The sequence below is a fragment of the Nothobranchius furzeri genome, chromosome 10 (assembly GCF_043380555.1).
Source record: "Nothobranchius furzeri strain GRZ-AD chromosome 10, NfurGRZ-RIMD1, whole genome shotgun sequence".
Taxonomy (NCBI): Eukaryota; Metazoa; Chordata; class Actinopteri; order Cyprinodontiformes; family Nothobranchiidae; genus Nothobranchius; species Nothobranchius furzeri.
Window position 1 is genome coordinate 32,675,147 of NC_091750.1, and position 27,355 is coordinate 32,702,501.

General features: G+C 43.9%; 2 protein-coding genes across 2 annotated transcripts; one reads left to right on the forward strand and one right to left on the reverse strand.

Moving 5' to 3' along the window:
• Window positions 1–1,967: 1,967 nt before the first annotated feature.
• pmpca (peptidase, mitochondrial processing subunit alpha) lies at window positions 1,968–17,927 on the forward strand. The gene is made up of 13 exons (XM_015960584.3): window positions 1,968–2,062; window positions 10,854–11,059; window positions 11,178–11,257; window positions 11,340–11,422; window positions 11,504–11,598; window positions 11,676–11,776; window positions 14,852–15,115; window positions 15,199–15,291; window positions 15,369–15,487; window positions 15,580–15,670; window positions 16,779–16,841; window positions 16,926–17,070; window positions 17,142–17,927. Exons 1-13 carry the CDS (start codon window positions 1,977–1,979, stop codon window positions 17,309–17,311), a joined length of 1,596 nt encoding a protein of 531 aa, XP_015816070.3. The 5' UTR covers window positions 1,968–1,976; the 3' UTR covers window positions 17,312–17,927.
• Window positions 17,928–20,006: 2,079 nt separating this feature from the next.
• inpp5e (inositol polyphosphate-5-phosphatase E) lies at window positions 20,007–25,828 on the reverse strand. The gene is made up of 11 exons (XM_015960583.3): window positions 25,704–25,828; window positions 24,453–25,258; window positions 23,277–23,400; window positions 23,108–23,205; window positions 22,879–23,003; window positions 21,423–21,542; window positions 21,193–21,300; window positions 20,951–21,112; window positions 20,768–20,883; window positions 20,519–20,655; window positions 20,007–20,369 (listed from the first exon to the last, which is right to left on the reverse strand). Exons 2-11 carry the CDS (start codon window positions 25,202–25,204, stop codon window positions 20,234–20,236), a joined length of 1,878 nt encoding a protein of 625 aa, XP_015816069.3. The 5' UTR covers window positions 25,205–25,258; window positions 25,704–25,828; the 3' UTR covers window positions 20,007–20,233.
• Between the last annotated feature and the right edge of the window lie 1,527 nt (window positions 25,829–27,355).

The following is a 27,355-nucleotide window of genomic DNA, read 5'->3' on the forward strand; positions in this document are numbered from 1 at the left end:
TAAAATAAGTACACAGGATTATGTATAGTGGGAGATGCTAATGCGTACAAACTAGTACATAGTACTTGGGAATTTGCTTACTGAACTTGTATTTCACAGTTGTTTATACTCAAGCAGTAGTAAACAGTACATTTCCAAGTACATTGTGCTGGTTTGTCTTAACTGTAGTAACTAGCATTTAAGTACATTTTACTTTGTAAGTGGTAGTAGGTCCAACTCATTATTGCCTTTTTCTGTTTACTGATTATTTTTAAGTTAAATCGGTAAGTAAGGTGAACCAATCAGATTTTACATTGTATTTAGTTTCCATCTGAAATGGGATATAGTCTTAAAACCTCTTTCCATTATTTAAATATTGGTACAGACTAGGATTTATGACTCTTGAATATGAATTAAAGAAACAAAAGAAAAACACATCCACATACATAATGAAAGCCAGAATAAAGTGTATTTCTGCACGGTGAACAGGTAAATAATGGAATAATAATACAGATGATGATAATAATAATAATAATAATAATAATAATAATAATAATAATAATAATAATAATAATAATACAGAAGTTTCATTACACCCAAAAACGATCATGCTGTTCTGTTACATATGTGACAGTTAGTCAAAATTGGATTTCTGTTGTTATAATAAATAAATAAATAAATAAATAAATAAATAAATAAATAAATAAATAATAACAGATTTGTGAACTTAGTTTATAAAGTCTATGTCTAGAAAAAAGGATATAACTGGGTTTATTATGAGGTGGATAATTTATCAATTAAAAGTTGTTGATTAAAGCCAAGAGTGTACAGCCTGAGCCACAGAAACAAGAGATGAGAGGAAGAGGAAACCCAGAGAGATGAACATTGGGTTTGCTGAATCGTGGAGTTCAGTTAAACACAAAGCCTGCTCCAGCATTTGGTGAGTGTCAGCACTAATACCTGGAAATATGATGCTGTTAGGACACAATGAAACAAATCAGGATTGGTTTTTAAAAAGTTCAGCAACTGATCTCACCATTTTGGGACCACTCCCTCCAGGCGTGGACATACCCAGGGTCATACTGCCCCTCAGAAGCTGTGTTTAGTGAGACACGCATGTCCATTACAGATGTAGTCCAACCACAACAACATGTGTGAAAACTGCTTTTACCTTTAGAGTGCTCTGACAGCAGGTGTTTCAGCTCTCTGAGGGCACGGGTGAGGTTCTCCAGTCGGTGCTGCAGGTGGAGGTTCTCCTCCTTCAGCGTATGGATGGTGTCCTGCAGCTCATATGTAGAGCTGCAGTGAAACAGCACAAAAATCCAGCAAATCATCTTGGTGACCTGCAAAATGGACAGCATTGTTGGGGCCGGAGAAAAAGCTGTAGCTGATGGTTCTGCTGAGTCCTTACTGCAGCTTCGCACTGCCTCAAAGAAGAGTGTGAGAGTTGATGTTGTTCAGTGGATGTCCAGTTTGGTTGTTAGAATTGATTCGTTGATGGATAAATAAATGATCCGCCTCTCTAAACCACCTACGCACACTTTACATGATCAGTTTTAGATCTGGCTTTCAGAACCCAAATTAGGGAAACTCAGTATGTTGTACATGATTCTATAACTGATCCATAGCAAACATGAATGAATGAATGAATGAATGAATGAATGAATGAATGAATGAATGGATGGATGGATGGATGGATGGATGGATGGATGGATGAATGAATGAATGAATGAATGAATGAATGATGGTGTTAACACACAGGACATTAAATAAAACAGTCTATGGTTTGACTGTACACACACAAAAACACAAGGATTTCGTCACTTTTAAACCACGAGAGTGCAGATAATTAATTTGTGGTATTTTAATGAACAAGATTAGAATAATTACTTTTGTTCAGATATATTAATGTCGATGGTTCAGATTCAGGACAAACTGTTTAACTCATACGGACACTAGGGGGCGTGTCTGCACCGGAAGAACTGAAGGAATCTTTCATGAACATCCGGGTTAGTTTCTGGTTAAAGACGAACAGAATGGCGACTCACATGTCGAAGTGCAGAACTTGGAATCGGGTTCACAGGTAAAACATTTAACACTGACACTTTTAAGCTCAAATATTTTGAAACGGTATAACAAGCATCTGCAGTGTCACGCGCTTCACTGACACGTGCTACTTTAAAACTCTTATGCCATTTCCAAAGATGAACTGTGTGCTAGCTTAACGCTAAGTGCTAGCCGCCTGTTTGATTTGTCATCACTGAGTTTATTAACAGGCGCTTAACATTTAGTCGGATGATGATCAGTACGTTTTATATGATAATTTTGTGTGTTTTCAGTAATCGTTATTTAGGGAAGGCTCTACTGTGTTTGCAGAGTTGGCTAATAAGCTTGGTAGGTAATAAAAACATGGTTAAGGTTTGGACAGACTTGTTTTTGTTTAGTAACAGTGTACAGACGTGTATACGAGCTAAGTGTTTGTCAGCATTTATGATTGAGAAATAATGAGAAGTTCTGTTAGTGTTTTTGTGCATTAAATTACTCTAACCTGGATTAATGAGTCAAGATAAAGTGGTTTTTTGTCCAAAACCAGTCCTCATTTTATGATTTGTTGGAAATAAACAAATGAAAATATTGTTTTTCCTTACAAAAGCAAGAAAAGCTGCATATACTTGTTTTCTCTTAAAGAGTTGCTGAAGCACGTGATCGACTGTGTGGTTGGTCGCTATTACTGATAGTATTATTTACGGTTGATCAGAAAAGTAGCTTCTCTAAAACAGTTACCAAAAGTCCCACCTTCAGTTAATACAGTCACTCCTTCACCTGTTACTATTAATATGGCTCTTTTAAATGTTCGTCCTCTGCTGAACAAAACGTTTTTAATAAATGACCTGATTTTAGATCCTAATCTTCACTGTCTGCTTTTAACAGAAACATGGCTGAGTTCAGATGCACCTGTTGTTCTCACAGAGGCTTCTCCGCCAGATTTAAATTTTTCTACGAGGAGTAGCAAAAGGGGAGGCGGTACTGCTTTTATTAGTTCATCAATACTTTCTGCCAAACCAGTTTTATTTGATAATTTTACCACTTTTGAATATACAGCGGCAGTTTTTAGCTCTCCTCAGATTTTATGTGTCACAGTTGATCGGCCTCCTAAGCAGAGTGCCATTTTTATTCAAGAATTTTCAGAGTTTTTATCAATCCTGCACAACTCCTTTGAAAGGATCATTTTAGCCGGTGATTTTAATCTACATAGATAATCCTTCTGATCCTTTTTCAAAGGAGTTTTTAAATATTCTGAGTTATATGGAGTTTAGTCAACATGTCACACAGCCAACTCACAACAGAGGACACACCCTGGGCTTGGTCATTACGTATGGCCTGTCCACCAGTGTGTCCTCTGTTATTGATTTGGCTGTCTCTGATCACTACTGTGTATTTTTTAGCATCACCAGTTTTATCCAGCTGGAACCCTCCGTGAGAACTGTAAGGAAGCGTCATCTCACCCCTGAAGTGGCTGCAGGTTTTCATGAAGTTTTTAGAAAGATCCCTCCCACTCCGGTAACTGCCTCTTGTGATTTTACTGTCAATGATTTTAACCGTAGACTGAAATCCGCTCTCGACCTGCTCGCTCCACTTAAAATCAAAAGTTTTTATTCAAAACGTGCTTCACCGTGGAGAAATGAAAATCTAAAGAAACTAAAGAGAAACTGCAGGGTTGCAGAGCGGAGATGGAACAACTATAAATCATCAAATATATACAGAGCTACTTAAATCATATAATAACGCAGTGAGAAATTCAAGACACGCATACCTTTCCAAACTCATTCTAGACAATAAACACAATCCCAGAATACTTTTTTCCACCATAAACAACATTTTAAACCGTACCTCCAATTCACTTCAGAAAACACCCTCAAATGCACTCTTTGAGGAGTTTGCAGCCCACTTCAGAGGGAAGGTAGACACCATCAGACGGAATATTTTACCCTCCATAAGTAATAAGGTCTTAGATAGATCTGGATGTGTGTCTATACCAGAGGAAACGCTGGACAGCTTTGTCCTGGTAGAAGCTGAGACTCTTGATAAAGTTTTCTCCTCAGTGAGACCCACCACATGTGATCTGGACCCAATTCCAACTTCGTTCTTTAAACAATTTTATGGATCTTTTAGTGATGAGATTTTAACCCTGATGAACTGCTCCCTTCAGACGGGGTCTTTCCTGCTGCCTTTAAAAGGGCGGTGGTCAGGCCCCTGTTGAAGAAGAGCAATTTAGATTTTAATGAATTGAACAATTATCGACCGGTATCCAACTTACCATTTTTAAGCAAAATTTTAGAAAAGCTGGTTTTAAATCAACTAAATGATTTTATAAACACTAATAATGTCCTAGAGACATTTCAGTCTGGTTTTAGGGTGAACCACAGCATCGAGACAGCCCTTCTGAAGATTTTAAATGATTTTAGAGTAAATTATGATAAACAGAAGTTGACAGTGTTGGTCCTACTGGATCTAAGTGCTGCCTTCGATACAGTAGACCACACTATTCTTTTAACTCGTTTACAACAGATCGGCCTCTCTGGTGCTGTACATAGATGGTTCACATCCTACCTCACAGACAGGACTTTCATGGTGAGCTTGGATACCTGTTCCTCTAGGGTCCATGGGATTACATGTGGTGTGCCCCAGGGTTCAATTTTAGGCCCAGTGCTTTTTAATCTTCATATGCTCCCTCTTGGCGGAGTCATCAGGAGACACGGGGTTAACTTTCATAGTTATGCTGATGATACACAGTTGTACATCTCCGTGTCTCTGGATGACTCTCGGTCAATGGATGCACTTTTTAACTGTATTTTAGACATCGAATCCTGGATGGCAGAGAACTTTCTCCAGCTCAACCAGGACAAAACTGAAGTTTTAGTCATTGGTCCTGAGGCCCAGAGAGAGAAGCTTTTACCGAAATTACAATCTCTGTCTTTTAATCCTTCTGAACAAGTGAAGAACCTGGGTGTGATTTTTGACTCTGAGCTGACTTTTATCCCACACATTAAAAATATCACAAAAATAGGTTTTTGTCATCTAAAGAACATCGCCAGAGTCCGCCCCATTCTCTCTCGGGCCAATACGGAGATGCTGATGCATGCTTTTATCACCAGTAGGATAGACTACTGCAACGCCTTGCTTTCTGCTCTTCCCAAAAAGAGCATCTCAGGTTTACGACTCCTACAAAATTCGGCAGCACGTGTCCTGATGAAGACCAGGAGGCGGGAGCACATGACACCAGTTTTAGAGTCATTGCATTGGCTCCCCGTATGTTTCAGGATCCATTTTAAGGTTCTTCTAATGGTTTTTAAGTGTCTTAACGGTCTTGGGCCTTCTTATCTATCAGAACTGCTTTTACAATATGAACCCTCGCGGCCTCTGCGCTCCTCTGGCAGGCGTCTCCTGGTCATCCCTAAAGTCAGGACACAAACTCACGGCGAGGCGTCCTTCCAGTGTCATGGCCCTCGCCTCTGGAACGAGCTGCCAGAGGACCTCAGGGCCGCAGAGAACATTCATGTGTTTAAGTCAAGACTCAAGACCCATCTTTTTAGGTTAGCTTTTATCTAAATATTTACTACAGTTTTATTTCTCGTTTTACATGATTATTAGGGCTGCAACAAATGATTATTTGGATAATCGATTAATCGGATGGGGTCTCGACACGATTAATCGATTAATCGGATTACATGGGGAAATTTTTAAAAACTGCTAGGGAAACGTTATTTCTCTCCTTCCTTCACTTTATTTAACACAACATTATTAGAAAACAGTTCAATAGCAGAAAAACAACATGCCATCACCTAAATTGTCTTATAAGGTGTATAGACAGAGACCCTAAGCTACATCTATCTGTGACCTAAAATGCTTGGTCCAAGTTAAACAGCTTAAGGGCAATTCTCATCGGTTTTGTTTGATCTCATCTGTTGACATTTATTTTAAATGTAATTAAACATAGGCTGTGAATTAATCAAAATTGATCACTATTTCCAAAAATGACTGAAAAAATACCAAATAAAACAAAAGTAAATGAATGCCATCCTCCTTGCGATGATGCCCTGGGCAACTGCCATAAAGTCACATCAAAAAATGCTGCTGATCATTCCAATGATCCCAAATAGACTCACATTAGGCCACATGAAAGCAACTGAACCCAAAAATATATTAACCAGTATATAACTGCACTCTCACACAACACGCCTGCAGCAACAGTTAGGACTCCTCCCTCCCTTTTAAAAGCGTTTTTGCTTCTGAGGACATTGTGGTTGTAAAACCACATGCTAGTAGTCTGGCCCCGGTGTGATCAACCAGTTTCTGCGGGAATGTGACGGCGGAACCAGGGCCAGATTAACACTTTGTTGTACCCTGGGCAACAATATTCAAGGGCTCCGTCATCACGACCCAAGGATCACCATAATGTGGTCACATACAGAATATTTTACTGTAATATGCAGTAAATATACTCAATACTTGAATGCCTGACAACACGTAACCCGCCCAGAGTAACCTTTGACCCACCTCGTGTGGACTGACCAATGAGGAGAGAGTCTTAACTTGAGGCCCTCTCTTCATTGGTCAGTCTGCATGAGACTGACTCTCAACTGACATTCAGTCGTAGGCAGCGAAGCGTCTCTGTGCAGCGCAAAAGCCCGGGTGGACAGTTTGTTTAATGTAGGGTGATCATATTTCCATTTCCAAACAAGAGGACAGGGGATCTGTGCCTATGACGTCACACTATGGCAACGCCACACAAACCACGTTGGGACCCATTTTTTGTAAGAACTAAATTAATATCAGATTCTGCCAATAAAAGAGCTCTAAAACAATTCATATGTAAATATTTTGCATATTTAATGCAAAATCTCATTTTTCTGCTTTAGTGCTGCAACAAGGTTTTATTAATAATAAATTATTATACCTTTTGTTTTACTACAGCATCGGTAAGCTTCCTGTGCAGATTATTAAGGATGCTTGTTTCAGCTGGGAGATTAGACGATAGGATCAATGAAAAAATAAGTTGTCACACACTCCATGGAAACTTTCAGAGAATCCACAAATAGTGGCTTTCAGATGGTTTTGTTACTTTTTGCAAGTTTAGAAAAGCAGCAGATGAGACAGCATGTCTGATAATTTAGTTTTTCATCTGATAATATTAGAACATGTCAGTAATGTCTGAGGGGCTTTTATAAACACTGTATAACTAATACTACTGGAGAGGGTATGAATTACACAGAGGCTTCTGGGGAGCCCAGTTATGGTGGGGGGGGGGACATTTTGCCTTGGCCCCCAAAATGTCTTGAAACGGCCCTGGGTGTGTGACTGAGTTTTGAAGGTGATCTGAATTGTATCAGATGTATAAATATTACATGTGTATAACTTATTGTTTTTTACTGGTAAAAACGTGTAGTGGAGATGAATCTACCTACATTTTACTTTGTTTTCTTGTTTTTATTGAACTATTTTCCTGTCCTGTCTGTCTCTCATCTTCCTGCATCTCCTCTAAACTCTCCAGAAAATCTGTTGCCTGGATTCTTACCTTTTCACCTCATCAGTTACTTTTGAGCAGATCAAAGGGATCTCCTGACCGAAAAGCGGAGAGTGCGTTTTCGATGCTGCGTGAGGTGACATCACCACAGCACAGGTGATGAGCTCCGCAGCAGAGCGCTTCAGGCACAAATAAGACAGAAAATAGAGAACATGTGCAGACGAGAACGATCGTGTGCTAATTATAGTTTTTTGGTTGCGCCACTTTGAGAATGGACCGTGCGCTGGAAGCAGCTGCCTGGATCGCTGTGCAACAATGCGGAACCGGTTCGCAGCAGGCAAGTCTGCAGGCTCTCCCTCGCGCTGATCTGACTTGCTCTGGTCTGCGCGCAACGGGGGGGGGGGGGGGGGGGGCGCTTTTGGAAGAGTTGTGCGACACAACGAATCGATGACGCAATTCGTTGCCAACGCTTTTAGTAATCGATTTTCATCGAATTCATCGATTCGTTGTTGCAGCCCTAATTAAGAGATAAGCAAATATAAGAACTAATAAAACACTCATGATAAAATTACTAATGTAAAAAGTGGCAGGAATTAGAGAAGCAGCTATCTACTCCGTGTAGGTATTAATCTGAGTGTTTGCTGAATGGTTCAAGCACAGCATCGGGTCACGTGACTGGGACCAATCAACTTGAGTGGGCTGCCCTAGGATTTTCATTCAAAAGTCCAACTGCAGAGGGGAAGAAACTGTTTTTGTGGCGAGAGGTTCTGGTCCGAATGGATCTGAGACTTCTGCCAGATGGGAGCGAGTCGAAGAGACTGTGTCCAGGGTGACACGAGTCAGCTATTATCCGACCTGCACGCCTCAATGTCCTAGAGGTGTACAGATCTTGAATGGAGGGGAGTTTGCAGCCAGTGACCTTCTCTGCAGAGCGCACGACACGCTGCAGCCTCTTCTTGTCCCTGGTGGTAGCTCCAACGTACCACACGGTGATGAGGAGGTGAGGATGGACTCGATGATAGCGGTGTAGAACTGCCTCATCGACTGTGGTGATAGGTTGAATTTCTTCAACTGCCTCAGGAAGTACATCCTCTGCTGGACCTTTTTTCTGATGGTGGTCTGAGTTGGTCTCTCTCCGAGAATAATTATGAATTTAACAACGATTACTGCCTGATGACATTTTCCCACATCTGCAAAGCTCACTGGAAGGACACAAACCGAGGACAATATTTTCCTGATATAGGGTTTATTACTCAAGTAAGGGTACAAAAGTATCTGATTAGAAGGCTACTTGAGTACTGAGTATCATCTGATCTAATATTTTAAAATGATGACATCAAACAGACATAAAATAAGAAGTTATGGGCAAATATTGGTATTTTAAAGACTAAAGGGGAAAAATGTAAACAAATAAACAACATAATTACAACATAACACATTTTAGGCTGAATTTAGACACAAACTGAGGACAATATTTTCCTGATATACAGGGTTTATTTAGTTGTCTGAAAATGTAACGCGTTTAAAAAAATACCGCGATGAAACCGAAAACCGTGATAATTTTGGTCACAGTAGGTTACATTTTCACACCGTGACAACCCTATTCGCAACCCTGAGCCGTGCTACCTTAATAGAGATCAGAGGGTAACATGAGGATTGGTTCAGGAGGAGGGAAAAAAGGCACTTCAGAGTTACTCTCCACCAGGAGGGGTGGGGGTCGGGTTTTCACAGCATCTGTCTGCATTCCTTCGTGGGGGTTTTAGTTGCTTGCAGCTCAAGGCTACCAGGGCGTCAGATTCGGATAACAAGACTTTGTTAGGGTCAGGCTGAGATAATTTTCCTCTCTGCCTTCAGTCTTTAAACTGATCATTCCAGTCCTTCAGTGAAGCCAATTCAGGTTTTTAAACTTGTCCATACCGTCCGGTGACTCTCTCCGAGATGACATCCATTTTGTGCACTAATACTGGTATCGCAGCTAGAACATTGTCCAGCTTACAATTCACCTCAAGTAACGTCCCAGTCTGTGAAGTCTCCACACGGACGGTGCTCTCCGTGGGTGCGGGTCGCTCTCCAATTGCTCCCGTCTTCCCAAATTTCCAGAAAACCAGATATCCTCCCACTAGGGCTGGGGGTAAACGATTATTTTTAAAACGATTATTCTGACGATTATTTTATCGAATAGTCGACTATTCTAATGACTATTTAGAAAATTAATCTAATGATTATTTTTCTATTGCACAATTAACAAAAACCAGAAAATCTCAAATAAATTCCTCAAAAAAAATTGATAAATTCTTACTGTAAGAGAATAAACACTACAGGCCTTCCATTTTGTATAACACTGCTTTTATTGTGTTGGTTGGTTATGTTCTGGTGACGTGTAGAACTTGGGAGCGCAGGCTGCTGCCTGAGAGGTGGTAGAAGATGGAGTGTCTCCATGCTGCTTTGTTTTGGTCACTTATGTGCGTGAGGCGAGTGGTGTTACGGGTTAAACCAAACTCAGGTGATATTTTACACTAAACCGAAAACCCACAACACTCTAAATGTAATAAAAGGGAGATCTACACCACAAAAAACATGAACTCTAAACCAAAACGTAACAGCTTATCCCAACGCAAGAAGCTGTTAGCGAAGATGCTAACAGTAGCTTTACCAACATTAAGTTCAAGTTACCAAGTTTAAATAAACCAAAAACACCCAGCAGCAAACAGACCAGCACGGAGGAGAGACTGCTACCACCAAAACAGCTCTCATGTCTGAAAGAAGCTCCTTAATGAAGGGAGAAACGCTCCCGGTGATTTTCTACATCTGCGGTAGAGACGGAGCAGCGCATCTGACCCCGGAAGTTGTTGTCCGTTGCCGGGAGACGAAGGGGCAAAACAGGAAAATAATCTAGTAGTGGACGGACATTGTTCCGGGTCTTCGGTATTTGGCGGAGATGTTAGTGAAGGCGGAGAAGAGGGCGAACTAGAGGAAAAACAGGCAGATTCCTCCTCTATTTACAAACTCCTGGGGATGCAACAAGTGGGCGCAGTGCGTCGACTTCCGGATCTGACGTCGACAAATTTTTAGAATCGAGCCGTCGACTTCGTCGAGGCTTCGCTACAGCCCTACTTCCCACTCCAATCAGGAGAAATCCAGCGATCATCAGGCTGAATATCCACACGTCTTCGATATCCTCAATGGACAGCTGGGAGAGGCAAATGATCTTCCACTCCTTCCAGGAATCCAACATATACTCCACCGGGTGTGTCCCCTGTGGACATGTGGGAGCCCCCTGCTCCATTGTCTTGGTTGAAAAAATCAGAATAAATAATTTATGGTCTTTATTTGTTCTTATTTGTCAAAGGTTTGGAATCGCAGCTTACAGGAAGTACAGCAGCAGCGGTAGTGGATACCCAAATATTTCTCTCTCTACACCCCTGCCTGGCATCCCAAAACCAGTGTTTGCCTCTGTGGATGGCCAGGAAAAATATGAGACAAAGATTACCACTCTGGAAAATGGTCTGAAAATTGCCTCCCAAAACAAGTTTGGTCAGTTCTGCACAGTTGGAAGTAAGTTGCATCTTTAGCACAAATTGTAATTGTCTCATCTTTACTTGAACGATCTGCCTGGATAATTTTTAAATATATATTTATTAATTTTTATTTTATTTTATTTTATTTTTTTTAGTTTTGATAAATTCTGGATCCAGGCATGAAGCAAAGTATCCAAGCGGTATTGCACAATTCCTAGAGAAACTTGCGTTTTCTGTAAGTAAGATCATTTTTAACTATTTCAAATAAAAAGATCACAAAGTTCATGCTTTTAAAGTTAAGCTATCAACATGTTTAGTCTACAGCACAGTATGGGAGTAAAGATGAAATCCTTCTCACGCTGGAAAAACATGGTGGCATATGCGACTGCCAAACATCAAGGTACAGTTTCAGGATTAAAATTCTTAATCGCAGCCTTTAACCGAGCAAATCTACATTTGTGATGCATGTCTTCCTGTGCAGAGACACCACCATGTATGCAGTTTCTGCTGAAGTTAAAGGTCTGGACACAGTGGTCAGCCTTCTGTCCGACGCAGTTCTTCAGCCTCGCTTGCTTGGTGAGTCCCGTTTCACATCAGAGATGCCAGCTTGAGCTGCATCATTCACAAAGTTAACCGTGTCTCTTTACATGCAGATGAAGAGATCGAGATGACCAAAATGGCCGTGCGCTTTGAGTTAGAAGATCTCAACATGAGGCCGGACCCTGAGCCGTTACTCACGGAGATGATCCACGCTGTGAGTTCTGGTTCTGATGTTCTCGATTAAATGCTGCTTTTCCAACAGCCCTACTCTGTGACTTAAATGGGTTCGGTCCAGTTGGACCCTAGCTGTTGGCCTTTCCAACAGCTAGGGTTAGGCATTGTTTGATTTTGAACGATTCTGATTCCAATTCCTTGTTTCGATTCCGGTTCCTATCGATTCCCGGTTCCAATAAAGACATGACATGTTTTACATAAGCCAGCTAACCACAGGTCCTACTTGATGACATCATCTAAACTTCAACATGAATTTTAACTCGGCAACAAGATGGCGCCTGTGCTTGGCTCAGCCGCGGTCACCGGCCACGTTTTCAAACTTTTCTCCACTAACCTCCTCTTTTCCACCTTGCTCCTGTCTGCGATCCTCTTCAGTAGTGTCCCCGCTACCATCTCCTATGATCGCCAGACTCTTTTGTCCTTCCGTTCGTTCACGATCGCCCAAGATGCACCGAGGACGTACCATCCTGTTTGTTTACCTGAGCGGCGCACTGGCCCGGAACCAGTCGACGGTCCCGAGCTGCCCGCCTCCGGCTATGTTTGTCCGGTCCCGGGAAAACGTCGGAGGAAAAGAGGTAAACGAGCAGGAATCCATGTGAGAATAAGACTTCTCTTAAAGCGTGGTTTATCTGGTAAACATCGGCACAATCTTCTAGCTTGTTGTCCTTTGTTTGGTGACCTGAGCGCCACTTCCGCATTCCCGCCAGGCCGCGTTGCGACGCGGTTCATCCGTCCAAGTTTGTTAAGGTCGGTTTATCATCATTCCTCAGTGGTTTCTCCTCCTGTTTCCTCCATAAGTGGTTTTTATAAACACCGTGGATCTAACCCTGCTAATTTACGTCCACTAACTCCAGCTGTTTCTGTAGTTTCTGATTCCTCCACCTCACTCAGCATGGCTCTATTAAACACCCGCTCTGTTAACAAGAAGTCCTTCCTGCTCAATGATCTAATTCTATCTAAAAACCTGGATTTTCTGTTTCTGACTGAAGTTTGGCAGCAAACATCTGATTATTCTGCTCTGATTGAACTCTGCCCGAGTGGTTATTCTTTTCTTAGCCAGCCCCGGGGTTCTGGTCATGGTGGAGGCCTAGCTGTTGTTTTCAGAGACCATCTTCCACGTAGCTCTACAACCTCTGGTCACTTTGCTTCCTTTGAACTGCAGCTGATTAAAGTCGGGCGTAAGGACCCGTTCTACTGTGCTGTGGTCTATCGTCCACCTGGTCCAAACAGTTCTTTCCTTCAGGAGTTTAGTGACTTTCTATCCTCCACTGTGAAGCTGTCCAGACTGGTGATTGTTGGTGACTTTAACATCCACGTTGATGATCCCTCTGATCACTTTGCCATGAATTTCTCCAGCCTTATGGACTCCTTCAGCTTTACCCAGCATGTTTCTGGCCCCACACACACCAGGGGGCACACTCTAGATCTTGTTTTTACCCTGAGTCTAAACGCTGACAGTGTTTGTCCTGAGGACGTTTATATTTCAGATCACCATTGCATTTTCTTTAACTTGTCAGTTTCTGCGTCCCCACCTCCTGCTCGCCGTATGGTTAGTTCTCGTTTTCATTCTACTGAAACAGCTCTTCTTAGGGTCTCTAATGACCTTCTGACTCACATTGATGCAGGGGACTGTTCTGTTCTGGTCCTGCTGGACCTGACTGCAGCCTTTGACACTGTTGACCATGACCTGCTACTGGAGAGGCTGAGAGACTGGGTAGGCCTATCAGGATCTGCTCTGGGGTGGTTCTCCTCTTATCTCTCTGAGTGTAGCTTTTCTGTGGCCGTCTCCAAGTTTAGGTCCTCCATCACCTCTCTTACCCATGGTGTCCCACAAGGTTCTGTGCTGGGGCCTCTACTCTTCCTCCTCTATCTGCTTCCTCTTCAGCACATCCTGAGCTGTTATTTCTGCAGTGAGACAAACTCACCTCACACCGTCCAGAGTTTGTTCTTTAAAGCTTCTATTAAATCCACCGTGTTGACGTGTTTAACACGATTCCTCTACGCTGCAGGAGTTAAAGTTTACATCACTGAGTAAAAGTTCGGCAGACGTGTTTGTTTATATCTTGGTGGGGGGAGCGGGGGCTCGTGCTGCACACACACAGCTGGTGTGATCAGCTCTGAAAAGCGTTGATCACAATTTGCAGATAACGTTTATTTTTCCCGGAGATCGGCCTCGGGTTCCTCTTCCGTCGGCATTCTAGGAATCGAAATAAAAAACTGAACGATTCCAGGAAAAACTAACAGTTGGTCCCGGTTCCAGTCGATGCTCGATGCCCAACCCTACCAAGAGCACAAGTCTGTATTTTCCCCAGCTTTTCAGCAGCTGCTTTGATGTGGTTCCAAGAGTACGGGACTGGGCCAAAACCACTCCGCGAGTGACTCTCGACAACTAAACTGATTGGCTGGGTGGTGGAGTCACTGGGTACTCCTCAGAGTTTTCCACCTGCTGCCTGTAGGGGTTTCCAGGTTCAGTGTGACATAAAGCCAGAGACTGAGCAGAATGACATCATCTATTGTTGCTGTATCACCTGACATCGTTGTTCAGTTGCACACTCTGCTCGTTTCACTCTTCATCAGTTTTTTCTTGGCCACAGCCTTTGTAAGTACGATTGTACGTTTGTTGGCACCTTTTCTGCCATAATTCCTAACATGCTATGCACCTATTATAACAATTTAGTATTCTAGGTGATGTCGCCAGCTCGGGTCTGGCTTCATCTCCTGTTCAACTGCCTCTGGCCGAGAAGGCACGGTTCGAGCACATAGAGGGGTATGTGCAGAAGGGGGAGAGGCAGTCAGAACGCAGTTTGATGGATGGAACCGGATCATTCAAAATGAGACGTTCCGTGATTGGATAAGGCTGCCAGGGTTGTACATTTCAAAGCCAATTTAAATCTTTCCCGTTTTTGACCAAGTGAAATGATGGATGTGGTGGAGGTTCACAAGTTCCAACAAAGCTGCTTTCGTCCCTCACACACCATTAATGTTCAGGTTCTGTTGAGCTGCTTGATTCAAAGGCATCAAGACACCAGAATTAATGTAACTTAATTATTTGCAGGCTGCGTATCGAGGAAACACAGTCGGGCTTCCTCGCTTTTGCCCAGCGGATAATGTGGACAAGCTTGATAAGACCGTGCTTCACAGCTACCTGCGTAACTACTACCGTCCTGAGCGCATGGTGCTGGCAGGCGTGGGAATCGAGCACGAGCAGCTGGTTGATAGTGCTCGGAAGTATCTGCTGGATGCCAAACCGGTGTGGGGAACAAGCCCGGCTGCTAATGTGGACCTCTCGGTGGCTCAGTACACCGGTGGAATAGTGAAGGTGTTTACACATCTGCTGTTTTTCAGCTAAAATGTTTTTGAGGTTTTAAAATGAACGGATGATAATGATTTTTGTTCCGTTAGATGGAGAAGGACATGTCTGATGTGAGCCTCGGCCCCACTCCCATCCCAGAGCTCACCCACATCATGATTGGCTTGGAGAGCTGCTCCTTCCTGGTTGGTGTTTAAATGTGTTCCAGAGTCTCCCGTCGCTGCTTTGAGGCATCTGGAGTAAATTAATGTCCACTTCTCAGGAGGATGACTTCATCCCATTTGCAGTGCTGAATATGATGATGGGTGGAGGTGGCTCCTTCTCAGCAGGAGGACCAGGCAAAGGCATGTTCACCCGCCTGTACCTGAACGTACTCAACAGGTGAGTCTTTTAGTCTAAAAGTCACTTAAAATTAAATCCCAGACTTCATCTATGATTTTCTTTCAATATGTGTAAATGTTTCTTTGCTTCAGACATCACTGGATGTACAACGCCACTTCCTACCATCACAGCTACGAGGACAGCGGCCTGCTGTGCATCCACGCTAGTGCCGACCCCAGACAGGTTGGTACAGCAGCTAGTGTGTGCCTTGTGTCTTAGACGTGAAAATCCCTCACCTTTCAGTCAATTCTCACCGTTTTAAATCCAAAACAGGTCACCTACGTGATTTGTGTAGACCCGATAAGAATATATTTGGGGGTAGCAGCTCGGGAGGAGTAACGCATCCAGCAACTTTCTAAATGGAAACACAAATCTGCAAATCTCTTATTGCTTAACTAAAAAAACTCATTTCCTGCGTCAGGTTGGGTTATTTCACACAAACTGAATGACTTCAAACTTTGTCACAGGTGCTGCCAGCCTCCTTGATTTTTTTAATAGCAAAATCACGTGTGATCTCGCAGTTCTCTTGTGATTTCATGATCTTTTGGTATGCGCTGCCAAGGCCGTGGGAAAACCCCGTCTTTTCCGCGCTGCTAACTCATTCGCTGGAAAGCCGGGGGTAGGCTGCTCTACCTTGGTCTTGACAAACAGTAAATGAAAATGCAGCTTTTTTTCTTCAGGTTCAGGCAGAAGTGACAAGATCGTTCTGCTTCTGATTGAAAAGACCGAGTATGAAATCTAAATTTGGGATTTTATTAGCTTATTTTTTATTGCCGCCAGTAAGAAACTACAAAAAGCCTGATGTTTGTTGTTAACTCATTCACTGCCAGCCGCTTCCTGATCAGAAAACCCTTCGCTGCCAGCGTTTTTACTGTTTTTTGAGGGTCACAGCACATTGCCCACTATGATGGACATCAACGCCAAAACTACAGAACAAAGAGGAGACTCACCTCTTGCATCAGGAAGAATCCGCGTGTTTTGAGCGTCATCCGTTCTTCCGGTTCGCGCCTCACTTTTTTTTACATCAGCGGCCCAAAACGATCTCCTAACACATGGATGTTCTGCTTCCTGATCACGTAACGTGTGACGTATGCGGATGAAGTTCGGCTTTAGAGCTGGGATGTTTGTTCTTACGGGGCGGGGGCTCGTCCGACGCCCATACAGTAAAAAAAAAATGCAAATGACAACTTGAGTTGTCATTGGCAATGAACGAGTGAATCAGTCTTTGTTGAGCTGATCCGTAAGTAACGTGAGTCGTGACTCATGTCGTTTTGCTAACATCCATTTTCAGGTGCGGGAGATGGTGGAAATCATAACCAGGGAGTTTATTCAGATGGGTGGGAGTGCCGGAGAGGTAATGGTCACCACGAATATGACTTCATTAGTTTTTATTGTCTAACAAGAGCTAAGTATTAAAAAAGTCCTCTTGTACACCCAGATGGAGCTGGAGAGAGCCAAGACTCAGCTCAAGTCCATGCTGATGATGAATCTCGAGTCGCGACCCGTTATCTTCGAGGATGTTGGACGCCAGGTTCTCTCCACGGGTAAAAGGAAGCTGCCGCACGAGCTCTGTCATCTAATAAGTAAGTTCTTCAGTTCAAAAGCCTGGCTTCAGTCCAGCTCGTGGGCTAAAAGATATTTTCATCATTTCCAGGCAGCGTGACAGCCAGTGACATTAAAAAGGTGACCACCAAGATGCTGCGCAGTAAACCCGCTGTGGCGGCTCTGGGAGACCTGACGGAGCTGCCGTCGTACGAACACATTCAGGCCGCTCTGTCGAGCAAAGATGGACGTCTGCCTCGCATTTATCGCCTCTTCCGATAGAATCCCGACGTGGCTGTAAAGAAACCGGACTGGAAGATTACACTAGTGTTCCCTCCCGACACAGAACTCTGCACAGCTCAGTCTGGGGGAGACTAATACCTGGTCTCTGGCCTGAGTCCCGGGGGGTTGGGGGGTTAAGAGAAATATTTTACTCCATAGTAATCTCAATGTGGGCGGTGCTGGAGCATCAGTATTTATTGTCTGTGGGCAGAAAGCCAAACATGCTTGCTTTAGTTTTAACAGGGACGAAACTCTGCTGTACGCTGGTGAATGAGTGATGGTTGCTGTACGCTGGTGAATGAGTGATTGTTGCTGTACGCTGGTGAATGAGTGATGGTTGCTGTACGCTGGTGAATGAGTGATTGTTGCTGTACGCTGGTGAATGAGTGATGGTTGCTGTACGCTGGTGAATGAGTGATGGTTGCTGTACGCTGGTGAATGAGTGATGGTTGCTGTACGCTGGTGAATGAGTGATGGTTGCTGTACGCTGGTGAATGAGTGATGGTTGCTGTACGCTGGTGAATGAGTGATGGTTGCTGTACGCTGGTGAATGAGTGATGGTTGCTGTACGCTGGTGAATGAGTGATGGTTGCTGTACGCTGGTGAATGAGTGATTGTTGCTGTACGCTGGTGAATGAGTGATGGTTGCTGTACGCTGGTGAATGAGTGATTGTTGCTGTACGCTGGTGAATGAGTGATTGTTGCTGTACGCTGGTGAATGATTGATCGTTGCTGTACGCTGGTGAATGAGTGATTGTTGCTGTACGCTGGTGAATGAGTGATGGTTGCTGTACGCTGGTGAATGAGTGATTGTTGCTGTACGCTGGTGAATGAGTGATTGTTGCTGTACGCTGGTGAATGAGTGATCGTTGCTGTACGCTGGTGAATGAGTGATGGTTGCTGTACGCTGGTGAATGAGTGATTGTTGCTGTACGCTGGTGAATGAGTGATTGTTGCTGTACGCTGGTGAATGAGTGATGGTTGCTGTACGCTGGTGAATGAGTGATGGTTGCTGTACGCTGGTGAATGAGTGATTGTTGCTGTACGCTGGTGAATGAGTGATGGTTGCTGTACGCTGGTGAATGAGTGATTGTTGCACTGAATCTTCACCGCTTGGGTAAGAAAACGGGACTGGTGGCGGAGGTCACGTACCTTCTCCTGCAACAGAAATCATCGTACCCGATCAGTCTTTGGTGTTGTGGGTTGCTGCGGTCTGAGGTTGGAGTTTCTAACGTTTTTCTGTTCAGAGTTCTGTACCGTCTTTGTTTCATTGATGCTCGGACCCTCGCAGGTGAGTGAAACTGATTTAGCATGAAGGACAGCAGGTCGATGCGTCTCAGTGACTGTTGAAAGTTACAACTTTTCACTTTATCTTTTTATTTTGTATTAAAATCTTAGTAAAAACGACAAGTGGGTCATCTTCTCAGTCTGACTGTTTCTTCGAGCGTGTTGTTAAACAGCTGGTGGAAGCATTTGTGTGTTTTTATCACGACGGCTGAGGTTTCTGTGCAGCAGCTGCTAACGCTGTCGAGCTGGCTCAGCAGAACATTAAAACGATTCAGTCAACTCGTGTTGTTTAACAACATTTATTACACAACGTCACATCTTAGATGAGACCATAAGTTACAGATTGAGGCAAGAGGTCCTGGTGACGTTAAAAACAAGACCCACAGGCACTTTTCTAGAACCAACACAAGCTTTGGAAGCCTGGACTGGACGCCAACACTACGTTAGGCTTGTGTTTGCATGAGAGGTAAGGCGTTGAGTTAGCTGCAGAAAATCACATGGCCTACTAACAATAGAAAAGGCATCTCTAATCATGTTTAATTGTGTTATTTAGAAAAAGTGTAAACAAAAGCATTGAATGCATCAAAGGTCTGAAACCAACGCGTGCCCGTAAGCTCGTGAATGTTTTGTACACTGCAAAAACTCATCTTTTAGAGTTTTAATCTCATTTTCAGTCTAACATTATAACGCTTAACTGCAAAAACGACGTGAAATGTGGTGAATATTCTTAAATATACTTTCTTGCTTTGACAAAATAATCTGCCAACAATTGCTTGGCAAGAATTCTTACAAACCCTTTTACACTGAGCAGTTTTACTGGCTTTTAGCACCCCCTAGTGTCTGTTACTAATTCACTGGTTTAACCGAATATTAAACCCATCTCCTTGCTGCACATTGGTCTTTTTAACACCCTAACCTAACCTAACCTAGTCTCCTCAGCCTACATTAGTGTCTAGAAAAGCGATTCATCACTAAATGAAGCGAATCGGCTGTGTTAACGATCTAAAACAAGCAGGGAGCGTGCTGGAAGCAGACTGCAGCTGCACGACTCCCTCCACCAGCAGGGACCGGACGGTAACTCGAAAGTTGCAAGTCTGGTTTTCTGGCCGCGGGGTGGTGGGGCTCCGAGCGGCATTTCATTAACCCTAAAGGGTCGTTTTAGCAGACTGGCTCCAGAAAAAGACTTAAAAACATGTCAAACAAGATATTTAAAACAGTTTTACCTTATTTCAAATGTGTTGTTTTTCAAGGTGAGTCGTTTCTTTTTAGACTGAAACGATAAATGTCTAAAAATCAGGTTTTGCAGTGTAATAACTTTGTGACAAATATAACGGCTTCAGTCGCAGAAAGTCACGTCCCAGTACGTAGGCAGCTAAATCGTGCAGAGTTCTATAAACAGCAAGGCATTTATCCTAAAAAGCCAACACTACGGTGTGAGACGCTAACAGGGATGGAAAACTCCAACTGATGCAGAATCTGTCTCGCTCCAGAAGGCTGAACTGCCTGTAAAGATTAGTTTGAGGTCCCCGGGCTGACGAGGGTAGCCAGTTTCACCGCTCAGTGCCGCTGTTGAGACAACCCCGGCCTCCTTTTGGTCCTGATCCAGTCTGTGCAACCCCAGAGATCGCTCGGCGTTCAGGAGATGCTGCAGACGGTGCTGCTGCTTTGGTTTTTTATAGCCTCCCTCCTCTTCAGCTCTGTGGCGGCCATCCTCCTCTTTATGCCCTCCAAATACAAACTTCGGTCAAACTGTCCTGCACACAGAGGAATACTGACACACACACACGCTATGAGGCAAGAGTTTGGTCAGAATCAGAAATCCAGCTGCAAGAATGTTCTGTTTCATTCAGATAACCTAGTAATCATGTGTCCTGACACTAAGCAGGCTGTAGTTTACAAAGTGGAGCACGTCGGACTCACTTGTCTCTTCCTGGCCTGAGTTTCACCTGAAAGACGGCGATGACGGGTCGATGGTCAGACGTCTTCACGCTGGAGCAGCTGTTGTATCTCAGCACACTTATGTCATTGGCCTGCCTGCTCCTGAACAGAATCCTGTCCTGTTGACATAAAACCCTCCAATTAAACTAAAAGCTGCTAGAAATGCTAACAAAGATCAGAGGCAGCCTGTGAGCCCAGCTACATCAGCAGCAGGTGTGTGTGTGTGTTTACTGTGTATGAAGGCGTCCTCTGCTTAGACGTGGTGTCGTACTTATCGCAGCCAATGTCAAACTTATACGTAGGAAGGAAGCGTATCGGTGCCTCCTGGAAGCCCTTGAAGATCGAACCTGGGAGGGGAAGAATGACATCATCACATCCTGGAAGAACTAAAGAAATCAGAAGCTTCACACGTACCATCTTTCATTTCCTTGGAGAGTTGGTCGTGCTCCAGCAGAGGGCTCCTGTCGCCACCTGCTGAGCCTTTCATGATGTTTTCCACGTCGGAACGGTTTGCACTCAGCCGGAAGTTAAAATCTCCAAGCCAGATCACCTGGTCAAACTTGGAAGTGACGTCAGCTGAAAGGCAGAAGGAATAAAAACTTCCTGCCAGAAACTCATGCAGCAGGTTTGCCTTTATTTCTGTACTGTTTGCTTACATGGGTCGGAGCGATACTGGTTGGTATCTGGGAGGCTTTTAGGAAGCCCCAAAGCCTCGATGATCTTGTTGTAATCGAGTATTCTGTCGTAAACTTTGCTATCCCCAGCTGTAACAGGCAACGCATTAAAAACCGTTACAGAATGGGTTTCTATTGGTCAGGTCAGAATAAATCCTACTTCCACTAAAAGGTTTTCCTCAGTGAGAAAACGGCTAACGTCCCACACTCACATGTGAAGTGGGACGTTATGAAAAGGAACGAAGTGCCAAAAAAGGTAAAAGTGACTCCCAGAGCGCCTTTGGTCTTGATCTGAGAGACGATCCTGGTGGTGACTGTGGCGTGTTCCACCTCTGTAGAGAGAGAGTAAATGTTATAAACCAACAAATCCAGCTAAGACATTAGAGGACTTCACTCGTTCCAAACGGCAGTGGTGCCCCGGCAACATTTTCATGGGGGCCAGTGAGAATTTTGGGGTGGCGCACCAAATCGGTCCTTGTGGCACGTCAGGCAGAGTTTTGCCTGTGGCTGTGCATTTCATTGTTCCTTCATTCACTCATTCACAGCAATGAATATGTCATGTTGTTGATTGGTCCGAGCGCTGTCCAATCATGTGCAGACATAGATTCTGCCCCACGACAGAGGCCCGTCTGTGGGTCCATCCATCCATCCATCCATCCATTTTCAGCTACTTATCCAGATTTGGGTGACGGGGCAGCAGCCTAAGCAGAGAGCCCTCTCCTCAGCCACTTGGGCCAGCTCCTCCGGGCGAATCCCAAGGCGTTCCCTGGCCAGGTGTTCCATGTCCTGGGTCTACCTTTAGGTCTCCTCCTGGTTGAACGTGCCCGGAAAACCTCACCAGGGAGGCATCCTGACCAGATGCCCGAGCCACCTCAACTGGCTCCTCTCGATGTGGAGGAGCAGCGGGTCTACTCCGAGCCCCTCCCGAATGACAGAGCTTCTCACCCTATCTCTAAGGGAGAGCCCAGCCTCTCTTCGGAGAAAACTCATTTCGGCCGCTTGTATCTGTGATCTCGTTCTTTCGGTCACTACCCAAAGCTCATGACCATAGGTGAGGGTAGGAACGTAGATCCACCGGTAAATCGAGAGCTTCTCCTTCTGACTCAGCTCTCTCTTCACCACGACAGACCGGTACAACGCCCGCATCACTGCAGATGCAGCACCAATCCGCCTATCGATCTCATGCTCCAGTTTTCCCTCACTCGTGAACAAGACCCCGAGATACTTCAACTCCTCCACTTGGGGCAGGACCTCATCCCTGACCCGGAGAAGGCTTTCTACCCTTTTCTGAATCGAGACCATGGTCTCAGATTTAGAGGATTGATTCTCATCCCAGCTGTCTATGCGTCATGGCCAGATTACATATAGAATGGCTTGCTAGGGCAGCCATCTTTACAAAACCTATGGACATTCTACTTTTTGGTGAGCTGCAGCAACCTTTATATGTTTTTGATTATGATTTCTTTTATTTACTCATTTTCTATTTTCATAAGGTTTTACTTTGATGTCTTGATTGAACAAGGTTAATTTTTGGGTGAACATTTATACGATTTATTAAAATGGAGGGGCCTTCCCTGGGGGGCCAGTGAGATGGCCAGCAATTTTCTAGGGGTGGCCATGCCCCCTCTTGGGGGTACCACTGCCGACCAGATCTGAAACAGAACCAACCTGAACAGAACCATATGAGGTCTCTCCTGGTAAATACAGTCAGGTACAGAACACCATGTGATGCTGTATACAGCATGACGTAGTGAGGTCCCAGAGTCTCCTGAAGACAGGTCTCCCACTCCCTTCTGCAGAAACACACACACACACACACACACCAATTTAACACAGTTTACAACAATCACAACCTCTTTTTTTAATCACAGCACATCTCATTTCTGAAAAACCCAACTTGTCAGGGCACCCTTCCTGGACTCCAATGACATAAAAATCTTGTGCAAATTCAGAATCTGTAGGAAGGAGGAGATCGTTCAAGGTGGCTGGATGGAACTGGAAAGGACAGAAGCTTAGTTACCACTTGGTTTGGTGTGAGATGCTGCAGATTCAGGGCTTCCTCCTACCTTCCCACCCTGCATGTTCCACGTGACCACGTAGAATCCCACCCTCCTGTTGGGGAAGTATCGGTCCAGCTCCTCAGCCCCGAGCAAAGCACCACTTCCCAGCATGCTGCCCTCTAGGAAGCTCCTGGAATGGAGGCGTTGGAAAGCTAAATCAACCCTTGTTTGAAGTTTTATCATCAGCCAATTATGACATTTTCCAAAGCATTTTGTTGACTAATGTATAAATTCAGGAAATGTACAAGGTTCACTCATCCTTTATAAATGATGTGGATGTTTTAAGTCACATTTATGATTAGGAGGCATCAAATATCTGTCATGTTCTGTGTCCTTTTGGTCCCCAGCCCCCTCCAGGTCTCCCTCATGTTCCCCCTAGTCACTTCACTTAGTTATCCCATCCCATTTAGTGTTAGTCTCCTCATAGATTCCCTCTCTTTTGGTTCTGGTCTCCTTAGTTTCCCCAGTTTAGAGTCTTCGTCCCCGCCTCCTACTGGAGACCAGAAGACTCTGGGGCGCCGGCGGCGATGAGGCAGGGCCAGGAGGACCCCGGGAAGCCAGGGACTCAAGAGGCCGGAGACTCAGGCGGTGGAGCTGGGGAACCTTGGGGGGCCGGGGCCGCCTACAGGCCAGTCAGCAGCAGTGGTCACCACCAGCCCGGTCCTCACCCGTCACCTCCTGTGCCCCAGACGCTGGCTCCCTAGATTCCTGATCCACCGCCTGAGTCTATGAGGAGACTAACACTAAATGGGATGGGATAACTAAGTATGAAGTGACTAGAGGGAACATGAGGGAGACCTGGAGGGGGCTGGGGACCAAAAGGACGCAGAATATGACCAGATCAGTTTATTTCCATCAGTTCCTAAGCTTTCACCATCTCTGTAAATGAAATACTTCTTTGTAAATTGCTTTTTTATTTTTACATAAGATTTTAACGTCTTGACTGAACTGGACTCTACGTTTTAGAGCTTGACCTGATAAAGACAAATGTAGTGGATTTGACATGCAAAACAAAAAATGCAGAAAACCTTTATATATAAATAAATAATAAAACTTTAGCAAGTCCTACATGTGCTTACTTTCCCAGTGTCATTATGTTAACTCTCCACCCTTAAAGCCTGCTTCTAACTACCAAGTAGGAATAACAAGCCTTCACTTGCCTGGCCTGCTAGGTTAACCTACCTGGTTCTCACGTCTTTGGGCTTGATGGGACTAAGAACGCTGTAGATGGACTTTAAGGAGTTTACAGAGCCACTATCTGACCCCATGTTCTCCAGAAGCTTGCTGCCACTCAGGTTCCTGTGAATTTTCTCTCCAGTCCTCTCTGTGGTCAGGGCGGGATAATCTGAACAATCCTTACCAATCCTATTAGGTAGCTCTTTAATGGCTGACACAAAGTTGTTCTTCTGAGCAGTGTGTGTCCTTGTGGGATGCACTGGAGACAGTCGCACCTTGCCGGATCCCTGATGGTCCTCCAGGACACTCTGCAGGCCCTGTGGCCTGCTTTCATCTTCTGACAGACTGCTCACAGGAGATCCTGTAGTGATAGCAGACTGAGGTCTCACATCGAAGTCCTCCTCGTTCCTGACTGGTTCTGTCTGGTCTTTAAGCGAGTCTGTGGAGGAGCCGGTCTCAGCTCTGTCACTCAGGCTCTCCTGGCTGTTGTTCAGCCTCCTGGTTCTTAAACTCTCCTCTGCTGAGACACTTCTTTTGCTGCACTTTGACAGGCTGGTTGCCAGCGGGGCCCGAGGGTGGTATTTTGTAGTCTCCTCTGGCGCATTTCTAGCAATAGTTGCAAAAGCTTCATTTTGCTCCAAGGTAGATTTTACAACCCCTAAGGACTTTATGATGGTCCCCCTGTCTGTGCCATTCTCTCCATTTTCAGATGACTCACAGGGATAAAACAGAGTACAGTTCTCCCCATTCGCTGCCATCCTCTTCTTATGTCAGAAAACTCCTGCTTCCAGCTGAATGAGGCTCTCTCATCGCTAAACACCAGCAGATATGAAAAAAATACGACTTAATGAAAAATTCAAATAAGTTTAGCCACAATGTCATTAAAGTTGATCTGTTTACTGGTGGGTTTGATGCTATCTGAATAGCAAAAACAGACCAAATATCCCATTTTCTCATGTTTAATGCAGCTAACAAATAAAAAGCCGTCATCAACAAAAATGAGCAAACTCTTTATTAAGAATTAGCGTGTCGGACACCTAATTTGGCTACAAACGTTATTTTGGCACAACATAAGCAGACTGTGTATTTTGTTGTAGCTGATGAAGCTAAATGCTAGAAACCGCTATGTCTCCATATTTACAGCTAGCTAAATAGCGTTCTAAACCGACGTTTTTAACTCGTAATAATGGACCTTGGTCGTTTTATTTTTTGTCATCCAATACTTCTTTCACAATTATATGAGTGAAGTACATTTACCTTTAACTACTGCCCCCAGACTGGCTATTTCCAAAAGAAGCTCCGTTACTTCCTTAGCAACGTTTAACAACAGATTTTGTTACCAAGAGCGTCACTCTGTGAAGTCGAGACGTCACAGCGCCCCCGTCTGGTTAGAAGGTAGATTACAACTGCAACTGGGATCCCGTCTTTTATTTATTTTTCTGCTGATGAATAATCTGCTACGAATAAAGTTCTAAAGTGCATTATCTAAAATGTAACTGTAATTACTTAAACAAACAAACAATAAAAATAAAAACAAATGCACAAAAACAAACCATGTGGTTGTGATAACTAAATATTCACTCAATTATAATCATGGTTAAAAAGAAGTGGGATAGTAATATTGTGTTTGTTTATTTATTATTATTATTGGTAGTAGTAGTACTAGTAGTAGTAGTAGTAGTAGTATAACAAATAGCTATTTCTGTATGACTACAGAACTGTATCATTAATTTTTCTGAAACAACCAAAAGTAAACAGATTACGATTTGGTCTTGAAAAAAGTTTATAAACAGTAGTAGTAAAGAAAATGTTTCATCAAAATGTCCTGAATTATCTGGATGATTATGATCCATTATCTTGTATTAAATGAAGAAAACTAAAAGGATGTCCTATTTCTTTGCAGATCAGTATTCTATTTTACTTTAAAGAACAAGTCACCCCCTACCAGAGTCTAACTCCGCTCCCACTTCCTGTTTGAAAATTGCAACAAATGCTGTTGCCTAGCAGACCGAGGGGGCGGAGCCGCTAACAAATAAACAGGCTGTGTCTCAATTCAGGGTCTGCATCCTTCGTCGGCCGGTTACGTCACCGCGCCGCGACTAGGCCTGTCCCAGTTCGAAGACTCCTTCAAATGCGGTCGACGAATGCGGCCTTCTTTTTGCCTGAATGAAGGATGGGTCCGGTGTATCCTTCAGTGGTTTACATTTCCCAAGATGCCTTGCGGGTCGGACGGCAGAACTTTTAAAAACAATGGCGGACAGTGAAGCGGGAGCTGTTGGAGAGGATTGTGCATATAAATGTCAGTATAAACTTAAACTGTTAGGTTAAGGACTTTTGGTGATACATGAACGTTATTTTAGTTAGAAATGTTACAGTAAAAGTGCTTGTATTGCGGTCTCGGCTCGTATGTTCGGCCGCTCGGTGTCGTACTTCTCCCGCTACGTTTCCCCCAGATTTTAATAGAAGTTTGTATTTTAGGGACAAAAGAGAAAACCAGGGAATTTATTAAGCTTAGGGCGGAGATGGACCACATGATCACCGGAGCAAAGTGTTCGGCGGCTGTGGCATGGAGGTACAATAACATCTCATATTTTAAGTTTAGTTTTTTCTGTGAAAACATGAAAGGAATAACCCGTTGTCCTCTTTTCTCTTCCTGTTGTTTTCTTACATGTTTGTTAAGACTATTCTGGAGGAAATGGGCATCCAGGGGAAGGTGACAGCGATGACCAGCTTCTGGAGCTGATCAGGGAGGACATGAGGCTGCAGAGGGAGGCAGAGCAGCAGAGGGCACAGGAGAGAAGGGAGAACTTTGACAGAAAAAATGGTTAATAAAGATTAAACATGAACATATAAAAGAAATATCTAAATAAAACCAGTTCTGTATTAAACTCTTGAATTTTATTTTTGTT